Raw genomic sequence first — 12,084 nt, 5'->3', positions numbered from 1 at the left:
TTTAATTACCAGCCTGCTTATTGTGGAGTTCCTGGCTTGGGTATCTCTGCTCCTGACAAAAAAATGATGCCCACTTCTGGGACAATTTGAGGACTTTGTTAGAGCAAATGAGTGGCTAAAGCCATGCTTCAAATGTTGTGGCAAGGATGCCAGCAAGTTGCTAAATATGCAGCAGAGTTCTGATGTCTGAGTGGAATTCTTGGGATAAACTGTCTTGCCCAAGGAACTCACCATGGACCTGCATAAGATGGTGGGAATATCTGACTGGACTACACCTAAGGACCTATCCAGATCCAGTGATTCCTGAGGTTTTCTAATTTCTACAGGCAATTTATTAAGGGATTCTCTAACCTGGTTGCACCCATAATGGCACTCCTGCAAAAGGGGGTCAGATTGGCCTGGTCTGCAGAGGCTTAGTTGGCCTTTGACTGAAGAGAGAATTCACCTCAGCATCCATTCGGATTCATCCAGATCCCACTAAACCATTTACAGTTGAGCCCAATGCCTCAAACGTTGCCATAGGTGCAATATTATCTCACCATGTGGAGCCCCACAAACAATTCCATTCTTGTGCTTTTTATTCTTGGAAGCTAACCCCAGCGGACGAAAAATATATTTGAGAAAGGGATGTAGGGATTGAGGTGGTTTTTGAGGAGTGGCACCACCTCCTAGAAGAAGCCTGATTCCTGGTCTAAGTCCTGATGGACCACAAGAATCTGGAGTACCTACAGACTGCTAGATGTCTTAACTAAGACTTAGAACTTCCAGTCACTCTTCTTTGCTTGCTTCAACTTTGTAGTAACCTATCGTCCAGGGACAAGAAACAGGAAAGCTGATGCCCTATCCAACAAAGACGAATATCATGAACCTGGAGAAGAGCCCCCGCACCATGCTCAAGGTGTCCAACTTTGTCAACAGGATGATTGATAGCGATGTGACATCCTCCACCCGCTCCCTGCTCCCCAGCAACTCATTTGCAACCCAGATCCACCAGAATCTGAATGATGCAATTCCCCAACCAGATTCCTAGTTCTGACTACCAAATGGCTTCCTCTGTCACTCACTTGGATTGTGTTTATGTTCTGGGGGACAACCTCGGCTTCAGGTATTAAAACTATGCCACAGTTCACTACTTGCAGGCCATTTTGGCTAATTCATGAGCTGGAATATGGTTTTGAGGAGCATTTAATGGCCAGGCCTATGAGCTTACTGCAAGAATTATATTAAGTCCTGCAAACTGTATGCCCATACCAACAACCCACAATCAGGATCCTGAGGGTTCCTCCAGCCTCAATATACTATATCAATGGACTTCATTGTAGAACTACCATGCTCCCAGGGACAGTTTGTCATCCTGGTTATCGTCAACCTCCTAACAAAACGGTGCACTTCATCCCATGCTGTATTGTTCCTACCACATGTTGGATTGCTTGACTCTTCCTGGAAAATGTCCTCTGTTACCATGGGTTACTGAGGGGCATTATTTCAGACTGGGGTCCCCAGTTCATCTCCCGATTTTGGCAGGAATTTCTCAGATTCCTTGTCACTGAGTCCCTCACGTCATTCACCTATCACCCACAGACTAATGGACAGAGTGTCAATCAAATCTTGGAGCAGTATCTTCGCTGCTTTTTGAGTTATCCTTGTGACGACTGGCTTCCCTTGCTGTGTGATGTCGAATTTGCATATAACAATGCAATCCATCCCTTGACCCAGCATAGCCCATTCTTTGCAAACTATGGCTTTTACCCCCACTTCCAGTCAGCCTTCACCATGAGTTCCCCAGTACCGACTGCTGTGCTTTTAGCCTCCCACCTACACCAGGTGCACTGGGAGCTCAAGGAACACTTGCAATCCACCAAAGAAGGTATCTACACTATGTGGACCAAGACTGCCAGGCTGCCCCCAATCTGGTCATAGGGGACAAGGTGTGGCTGTCAGCCCAGAACCTTAAATTGAGCCACCCATCTGCCAAACTAGACTACCAATACCTGGGCCCCTTCAAGATTACAGAACTTGTGAACACAGTTGCCTTCAGGTTACAGCTACCTGAGTCCTTGAAAATCCACCCTGTCTTTCCCATCTCACTTTTTAAGCCCTACACCAAAAACCCATACCCAAATGGCTCCAAACCACCACCGCCACCCAAAACAGTCTTCGGACAGGAGGAATATGTGGTCAACCAAATCCTCAAGTCTTGGTGAGTTAGGGCAAGGCTCCAATACCTGGTGGACTGGGAAAGCTATGGTCTGGACAAATGGTTTGGGAACCAGTAGAGAACACCCATGCACCAGACCTCTTGTAAGAATTCCATCAGAAGTACTTCAAGAAACCAATCTCTGAGGCCCCTATGAGGCATTCTTGGGAGTGCGCAGGGGGCGTAGGGGGGGATTGTCAGGAATTAGGGCCTGCAGCAGAGCCAATCTGGAACCAGAGCCTGCAGCAGAACCAGTATCTGGGCAACCTAACAAGTGCAGCTGGCTGTAGTAGGCTGATTTACTGGTTACACCAGCTGATTGGTTGGGAGATTCAGCAGACCAGTTCTTAAGCCCAGCAGCAGCAACAGTTCAGCAGCAGCTCAAAGTATCTGTATACAGCTGCGATAGCACCTGCTTGTTCCCAGAATTCCTCCCACCTTATTCCAGTTTTGCTTTTGCCTCGTTCCAGCCCTGCTCCTGCCTTGGCCCTGTCTTGCTTCACTCCTGGTAACTTAGTTCTGACTCTTGGCTCAGATTCCTGGCTCTGACTCTTGGCTATCCATTCCTACTCTAACCACTAGGCATGACTGTCCACTGTGCTCATTGACACTGCCACCACTTCATGCTGCCTACTGCTTCCTCTTCCTGTCCCCGCACCTCTCATCCTGCAAACCAGACCACCCTGACCTCTCTGCACCCCCAGCCAAGCTGCCACATACACATATCAGCCTTACCTCCAGTCACTGCCCTGATTTATAGGGGATGTATGGACTACTATGAAATAAAATGACAATTATATTTATAAGTGGGGACAAAGTGGATCAGTGGGACCATGAAAGATCCCATATGTGCTTGGTCCAGCCTTGCAACCAGGTTCCAGCAGGGGTCATTGATTCAAAGTGCCAGAGCTCTGTGTACGGCTGCCATGTGCTCAAAGTGTGGGAGCTTTGTATATAAACTCCATCATGCCCAGCTTTTTACTGCCAGTGTTGCTCAGAGTTCTCTATAATGGCCCAACGAATAGAGACCCTAGGCCAGATTCTGCACTCGTTTCCAGGGTGTAAAATGTGATTAACTCCACTGATTTCAGTGGGGTTACTCTAAGACTGTAAATGAGAGCTGAATTTGGCCCGGTTTGTATATTTTACTCACCACCATGAATGCCACGATCACAGCTTTCTGCGAGAATTCATGGGCTTCTTTTGCTTTCTGGGCGATGTTGCCAACAGTTCTGGTGAATGCAGCCATTGACCTCAGAAAGCTCAGCTTCAGACCTAGGTGCTAAATCCCACCAGGAATGGGGAGAAAGGCAGTTTAGTGCATTAATGACACAGGAGAAATAAAGCAGTTTAGGGCATGGCTAGATTAGAATAAAGGTGAGATGTTAGATCCAGCTAACTAGCTTCTACTGGTAGAGTAAAATGTTTACACCTTCCCCCCAGGCCAGGCCTTAACTCAACCAGTTATTCACACTCTAAAACATGACTTTCTCTAGGCTAGAGTTTTACAAGATGTTAATTAGACCAAGTTAGCTAACATCATGCCTTTACATCTTAGTCTAGATAGGGCCTTAGAGTGCTCATGTCAAACATATTATAATGAGATACTGTCCCTTACCCCTCCTGCCTGTTCCACGTTCTAAGGCTGTGTCTACTCTAGAGACCTTACAGTGGCACAGCTCCCGTGGTAAGGTCTCCCATGTAGTCGCTTTATGCTAAACGAGAGAGAGTTCTCCCATCAGCATAATAAAGCTTCCGCCAATGAGCGGTGGTAGCTATGTCAGCAGGAGAGTGTCTCTTACCAACATAGCGCTGTCCACACCAGCACTTCTGTCACTGAAACTTATGTCAGTCATGTGAATGTTTTTTCCCCACACCCCGACGGGCAAAAGTTTTACCAACAAAAGTGCTAGTGTAGACATAGCCTAAGAAATGTTCTCTCCCTACCCAACTGATATCCAACATCTGTTCTCATTGCCTGAACTCAGAAGCAAGGATAACTATTATGTGTTGAGACCTTATGACACACTGAAATACAGGAACATAAAGAGGGGCCCATATGTATTTAGTATCTTCATACAAATATCATTTGTTTTAATTATCATGATTAACAGAACACTTCATTAAGGCTGTAACCCACCATGTATGGTAATAACAATCACTCTAACCATTGGAATATGAATTTGAAAAATCAAAAGCTACACCAGAGGTAAACGTTTCCATTTAATTTAAATAAGAAGGGAACAGCCTGAAACCGGGCTGTCACCATACCTATAAAAATATCCATTAGATCACATCCCCCTACTTTCCATGCTCAGATGGAAAGAGAGACATTTTCTACATCCTACATCAGATCATGTGACCAAGAATCTGACAAACCTCTTTCTGTTCCCATGACATGCAGAGAAGGCAAATTTCAGAAAATCCCCCCTTTCTCCCTGATTCCAGTTCTCATGACCAAGTGACAAGTGAGATCACCATATTTAGACAACACTTCAGAAACCCACCTTGCTAGAAAAGGTTACTGCCAATCTCATCTACTAGTCTCAGAAACATCTGAAAACAGACAAAGGAGATGCACAGGGAGTGTAGAGGGAAGGGACCTGGTAACTGTACCTTACCTTTTTCTGGAGCGGTTTTCCAAACACCAAAAAACACCAAACAAGAAATTCTTGTTCTGCTGAAAGAACTCTTACTATCTTTAAAAAAGGAAAGATCTTGGGTATTATAGAACAGCAAGTGTTACTTCAGAATCAGGAAAATTAGTTAGACGGATCACTAATCTGATTCATTATGGCAATCCCTATGTTCTTATGCTGTGGATGCAAAGCAGATATGGGGCCCTTACGGGACCCCTTTCTAGAACATCCACATCAGAAGCAATGATGGGATGGTACCCCAGCAGATAGTTTCCTGTCAGTTTCCTAGTGGAGACAAGCTGAGCCCAAAACAAAGATTTCTGCACCCCAGGAACTCTAATGCTTGAGGAGGAGAAAAGCATCCATAGAAATAGGTTCACTTTCATAGTACCGTGGCTGAGGCAGTGTGGCAGCAGTAATGGTATAACATTTGGGACAGGATGTGGTCCACCCAGGGAAGGATGTTGTCCTTTGTTTCCTTGGCCACCTGGTCATAGCAAAGGTGAAGGGTGCTGGATGCCATGCTCCACTTACTCTGCTGTGCATCCTGTGGTGGAAAGGGAGATAAATGCAAACTCATCATCTTTCCAAATTCTTTCTCATGGACAAGCTCCTTCTCTCTCCTTCCACCCCACCCCGCTCCAACAGAACTGCTCCACTGTCCAAATATTCGGTGCCAGAAAATTGTCTATAGGTAAGAGAAAACCTGCAGATGAAGGAGAGGTTCTCAGAAGAGCTGAGATTGATAGGCTTTATGGCCAAAGGGGACCATTCTGATCATCAAGTCTGACCTTCTGCATAGCATAGGCCATAGGATTTCACCCAGTGATTCTTGCAGTGGAGGAGGGAATTATTCTTCCTTGCCACATGAGTGAACTCTACTGAGGACAATTACTTGTGATTGAACTAGAGCAAATCTAGTCTCTCTCTTAAAAGGACATCCACTCTTGAGTCAAAACTTCAAGTAGGGAATTTACACAGATGTGATATTTCAAGAGAAATATCCATTGTGTAAGCAGGGTCGGAATGAACTCTCCCTTGACCGAGTGATGAGCTGGGGGAAAAAGACTTCAAGACTAAACTGTGTTTAGATGACCACATTTACTCTGCCTACATATTCAGCAGACAGAGCTGTGTGGCCAAAGTGATCCATTTTGGCTGATGTTGGGTCAGTGCCACCCTCTTTCAGGAGACAGAAGTTTAAATATCGGAACAGGGGAAAGCTAAGCAGCATCTTTTCCTGTGTGGGGGGCTGTAACTCCAGCACATTCAAGCGGCCTCCAAGACAATGGGGTAACATTTCTCATTAGCCACATTTTACAGAATTCATTCCTGCAGTCCTTTACTCACCTGAATAATCTTTTCAAAGCCCATGGAGAACACACTACTGTCATGAACAAGACTTTGCAGAATTGGACCCACAGTTTGTATCAATCAGCGACATTATTGCAACATGAAGGCGGAGATTTTAAATCACACAAATGCAGAAAATTCAGGTTCCCACAACAACCTTAACTCTCCCACCTTGTACATTTGCATTCCAAGAGGGTCTGTGATGGGGCATATAAAGGAGGGGTTGTGGATGCAATCAACCCTCGCCCGGACACACTATACCTGCAATAGGTGTCAGGCTTGGAGGGAAGGGTTAAAGGGGAAAGTTACTTAGACTTAGAATCTTCTGTGTCTAGTGGGACATGAGGCAACACATTTCTCCCTCGCTGTCTGTCCAGAGCAAGATATTAAAAGGGGAGAGTACAGCTCAGTCAGGGGAGACTGCCACCTACCAGAGCCTCCCTGAGGGAAGGTAGGCCTGATGGGGGATGACTGTTTGATTTAATCACCCGTGATCTATCTGCTGGTGCTGAACGAGTCTACTGCAGGTGGTGCCCCACTTGAAGGCCTTTTGTTTTCTCCCACCAGACTGGAGGCCCTGCAGCCGTTTGTCCTGAGCCCAGAAGTGGTCACAGGTCTCTCACTAAAAGATCACACATCATCAGGTAGTGCAACCCATTCTTCTACAAACGTAATTCTTACTGGAAAAAGGCAGCACTCTCCTCTGTAACTTTAAACAAGTACAGATGTCCCCAGAAGTGTCTCTGAAAAGAAGGGATGGAGGGGAGTCTGAGAAACCTGTGTGCTTTACAAGCCACATTTGAGCCATGGTTTCACAGTAAAATAACATGTTATCTGTACCTCACTGGGTGAGCTTTCATCTGGGTTCACAATGTTAATGAATTCCTGAAGCACCACCAAGGTGTCCTTGAGGTGGCGGGTGGCTACGAGACTGACGGCAGAAGCAATTCCCTAAAACACAGAGTCATGCTTCAGTATGGAACACTTCCCTTTCCTTGTTCCTGTACTCTCCACCCCAACCTTTCCACCACCCAGACTTCCCTTCCACATCCTTTCCCAAGCTTTGGAGAGCACCAGGGGACTTCTATGCCATTCATATAGGGGAGGCAAAGGCTATCTCCTCCATCATTACTCTCCTCCTTTCCCTAGTCTGCTTACAGATCTTTGATAGTCTTTATATTCCTCTTCCTTTCCCTTCCTCCACTCCAAGACTACATAATTTCTCCCATTCTAGTTCACATAGAGATATTTGGTCACTCTTCCATTTATCTCTATGCCCCCCTCTCCAGTCTATGGAAATTCTCATTAGTCCTTTTCTCTCTTCACAGAGATTAATTGATGACCACTCCATTTCCCTCACCTCTCTCTCAGCTTCCTCCTGCTGAGAAGTCCGTAGTACAATGCTGAGGTACTCCCTCACCACATCTCTGTTTCTTGATGCCCGTAGGACTGCCCCATAAAATTTATATGGGAAAATCTATAAAAATACAGGATTATCATTAGATACAGGGGAATGATTATTCCCCATTAATACATTTTAGATCTCACTGTATGCAGTATATAAAAAGAAATAATTTCTTTGGTGTTTTTATATATTTGAAAGAACTTCACATCATTATGGGCTATGAGTAAAGAATTGTGATATCTGTTGGAACACTAATTAGAGCCAGTTACAGTGTGATCTCCCTCAGCTCTAAAATGCCCAGCAGGGCTCATTATATTGTTGCAAGATAAAGATTTTGGTGCCCTTCACACATCTTATATTGGAAGGTCACTGTTTTCAGGAACTGCAAATAACCATGATCCAGAGAGAGCCTTCAGATTGGAGGCTGCCCAGATGATCATATATATCTGTTTACTAAGGCTGAGGTTTTAAGAAGTGGGGTACCTAAAATTAGACCAGTAAATCCATATTTAGGCACCAAAATCAGAGTCTAATAAGTGATGAGCACCAGCTGCTGCTATTTTCACTGGAGCAACATTATTTTACACCATTTGAGGATCTGGCCCCATAGTTGGAGAACTGTAGAAGAGAAGACAGTATAATGGGAATGCCAAATCTGAGAAGCATAATTTGCCCACAAAGAGTAGATTATATATGCTGGGTTAATAGGAGCTATTTTGGTAGTCCCATTGCAGCACACGATATTCAATATACACTTTTGGGGTGGATCACCACCTAAGACTTATGGCAGAAGTGTGTTTTAAAAAAGCACTGGAATGAGGAGAGGGTAGTCACTTAGACCTCGATCCAGCAAAGCACGGCAGCACACGCTCAACTTTAAATATCTGAGTAGTCCCACTGAAGTCAATGGAAGCCAAAGGGGAATTTAAAATTCTTCTAACAGAGAATATTAATTCCACTTTCGCTAACAAATAATCCTGTGTTTTTGTAGGTTTTTCCATATAAATTTGATGGTGAAGTCAAGAGGCCTACACATGTGCTGAAAAATAAACATGTGCCTAAGGGCTTTGCTGGATCAGGGCTTTGACACACAAGACCAGAAGTAGAATTCTACTGTGTCAGGTATTCTGCTGCCATCAGGGACAACTCCCTCCTTGAACATGTGCTGCATAACTTACAGATCCCCATGGAAAGAGCTCTAATATGTATTTCTTAAACACTGACCCTGGGCACCTTGTAACCCAGCCAGTCCTGCATACTTTCATCTCCCCAGAAACCTCTCCTAACACAGGTAGACTGCATTTGTTGTTTCACTCCTATTCATTATACCCAGAACTGACCTTATCTTGGGGCCTCTGAGAATAGCTTTTGCTTTTCACAAGAATCTCATTTGCAAGCTCACAGGACCATGCATCATCCATAATGGCTTCCACTGACCTTTCTAAAAGCTGATCAGGGGTAGGAAGAAAGTCTGTTAGGAAGAATACTTACAGCTCTTCAAACTCACTGCTACCTATTTTCAAAGTATGCAAATAGCTCGACATTTAGAGACAGCTAGTCAGAGGGTCTTTTATTGATGCAAGACATTAGGAACAGAGGAATTGTTAGAAAGCCAATTTAGTCTGGTATTCTGTCACCAACAATGACCAGTACCAGATACTTCAGAAATAGTGTAGGGTGAAGACTGACCTTTACCCCCATGGCCCGCTAACCAGCATAACCGCGCCCAGTACACGGAGCAAAGTATGTTTCACTGGAGATTGGCCCAGTGCAGTGTATTCTTTCCCCAGGGCAGTGAGGAAAATAGGATGCTTCAGGAATCCCAGAATGCACTGCTACAATCATTGCTATAAAATCTGCTGTATGTGGATGCACAAATATGGTTTTGTTGCTAAGCGGATGCACACAGTTGGCAAGGGCAGATGATCCTGCAGTGGTAGTATAGACACGTGCTGAACATAGGTGGAACACAATAGGCACATCGTCGAAGAGCTAAAGGCCCCTCAAGAGGATGAATGTTACCTGAAGCAGCTTGTCCTTCCATTTCTCCTCTTCCAGAGTTCCTTCATTATGTGCTGGAAGAGGCAGAAATGCAGCTTGTCAGCAAAAGTGTTTTGAACACTGTTCAGATTGGCTCAGCAAGACATAATGGAGACTCCAGATACCAGCACAGAGTGAGATGGATCAGCTAGGATGTGTGCTTTAGCTTGGCGATCAGCATAAACATATTGTATGCAATAAAAGTATTCAACCACTGGAACAAATTACCAAAGGAAGTAGTGGATTCTCCATCAGTTGATGTCTTCTAGAAAGGCATCCAGTCTTGATCTAAAGATATATTTTAGCTCAGCAGAAGTTATTGGGATCAATACAGGGGTAACTGGGTGGAATTCTTTTCGGTGTTAAACAGGAGGTCAGGCTACATGATCAAATGGTCCCTTCTGGCCTTAATATCTGTGGATCTATTAAAAAGGTTATCAAAGCTGATGGAGATACTGCACAGCTGGCATTTGCAGGCAAAACAGCAAGGGCTATAAAGGTGAGATTTTCAAAGGAGCGTAGGGAAGCTAGGTGCCCAATTTCCATTGAATTTCAGTGGAATTTGGGTGCCTAATTCCCTTTCACTCATCTGAAACATCTCAGTTTTAATCCCTTTGCAGAGAAATTAAAACCATATTCTCTCCTCTCCTCAGCAGTCTAAAAGAATGGCAGAGGCTATATTTAGAGAGTTATGACCCTTCCGCCCCTCTCCCCCACACTCCACCACATTGTTACTTGGGGAAAATTCCTGTTGAAAAGTCAATGAGAGCCTGAATAAGGACTAAGGGCCTCAGGATTTGAGTCTAGCTAAATAATATAGAAAAAGACTAGGTTGGCAAACAGATTTTCCTTCCCTTCCAGATCTGACTCAGGGAACAAGGGCTACTAGGAAAGAATATCCCTAATGGACTCAGGAGGTGGGGAGGGGGAGAAGGAGTTCTGGCCTGCCTTGCTCCAGAACTCCAATCAAACAGGAAAAGAAACAAGAATGGAGCATAAGCCAATAGGAAGAATGAAGTGTATTTATACATCTAGGCTGAGACCTAAACCCAGTGAAGCTAGAAGAAATGGATTGTATTACAATGTATTGATTCAAGAGCAAATGTCAATCCACAGTGGTGTGTTGGGCTGGGTAAACCACTATGAGCTAGTCTTGCTACCATTGAAATCAGAAGCAAAACTTCAAATGACTTGTGCGGGAGCAGGATTGTGTAAGTCTATAAGAGCTGCCTTGACACAGATGCATACTACTTCCATGGGACCAAGCACATGCACTCTGAATCAACAGGAGAGTTGACTCAGAGTCTGTCACACACATCAGCTGTTCTGGGAACCCACTTCCCACTTCCTTACCTTCTAAATATTGTATAAGCTCAGGAATCATCTCCATCCACAACTGTCCCAAATCTGAATGCATCACAGGATGGAGAGAGTTGAGAGGGTGGAGGGCATGCAACAGTTGGAGAGCAACAACCCCACAGTCTCCATCTTTGTAGGGATACAATGAAATCACCTGGAAAATGAAGAGCCAGCATTCATTTCAAGACTCTAGCAGCAAAAGGAACGGTTGGGAGGTTGAACTATAATGCTTCATTTTGTCTCTTAAAAGGTTGCTTTTGTTGGGATGGGGATCAGAGTGGTCTTGAACAGGTTTATTTATTTATAGGATAAACAGCATTTGCAGGTCCCCCTCATGTCAGAGATTATTTCACAGGATAGCCACAGAGGTCTGCTTTCAGTTTCCTGTTGCCACACCAGTCATCACTAGAGACCCCAAGTGATCCAGCCAGGATGTGCAGGCATCTGAATGAAAGATCTGGGAGATTATCCTTGGAAATGGTAACTGCTCATCACCATCCAGTACAATTTAAGAAAGACTCAGCTGGCTCAACCACTGCAAACTCTGGTTTCATAGATGACATATTTTAATTTTTTTTAAAATTTATTATTGAACTAAATGCAAGTATCTTGGACCAAATAGATGAGTTACAGGAAGAATTGCTTACCAAAAGGCGTAGCAGGAGTGCCTGAGGGGTTGGGAGTTCAGTCGCTGTCATAAAAAGAAATAGAAGCTCATTGAATGTACAGGAGAGCTGGGGGCAACACACTGAGCTGCGAGTTAGAGATTAGACAATTGTTTTTAACCAGTAGATAGTGTTTACTGATCAACAGGGTCATTCTCTAACTTGTTATAATGTCAGTCTCAGTTTTGTCACTCTTGGACAGGTGAGTATGGCCAATAATAAAACAGAGTATTTAAACATCTGGCCAGGTGTCCAAGACTCCTGTCAGCATCCCTGCTATGAGTCACATAGCACTGCAGTTAAAGATACTTAAAGGGTAAGAAGCAAGAAGTAACTGGATGGAAAGACAACTGGATAAGTAAAAAACATCAGAGTTGGAAAATTTTATCAAGAAAGGATGCTTACAAAACAGAAAAAATTTATGTA

General features: G+C 44.3%; 1 protein-coding gene across 1 annotated transcript in view; it reads right to left on the bottom strand.

Moving 5' to 3' along the window:
- The window catches only part of LOC140909325 (maestro heat-like repeat-containing protein family member 1), a 64,666-nt gene that overhangs the window by 35,492 nt on the left and 17,090 nt on the right, over positions 1–12,084 (bottom strand). Inside the window, exons 15-22 of the mRNA XM_073338363.1 lie at positions 11,641–11,684; positions 10,988–11,147; positions 9,617–9,669; positions 8,935–9,042; positions 7,550–7,666; positions 7,030–7,140; positions 5,228–5,383; positions 3,351–3,479 (exon numbers count right to left, since the gene is read on the bottom strand). Coding sequence (XP_073194464.1) covers positions 3,351–3,479; positions 5,228–5,383; positions 7,030–7,140; positions 7,550–7,666; positions 8,935–9,042; positions 9,617–9,669; positions 10,988–11,147; positions 11,641–11,684 — 878 coding nt within the window. The remainder of the gene's footprint in view (positions 1–3,350; positions 3,480–5,227; positions 5,384–7,029; positions 7,141–7,549; positions 7,667–8,934; positions 9,043–9,616; positions 9,670–10,987; positions 11,148–11,640; positions 11,685–12,084) is intronic.

Source organism: Lepidochelys kempii, chromosome 3 (assembly GCF_965140265.1).
Source record: "Lepidochelys kempii isolate rLepKem1 chromosome 3, rLepKem1.hap2, whole genome shotgun sequence".
Classification (NCBI taxonomy): domain Eukaryota; kingdom Metazoa; phylum Chordata; order Testudines; family Cheloniidae; genus Lepidochelys; species Lepidochelys kempii.
The sequence above is the reverse complement of the archived record's forward strand: the minus strand, read 5'-3'. Positions and strand labels throughout refer to the sequence as shown.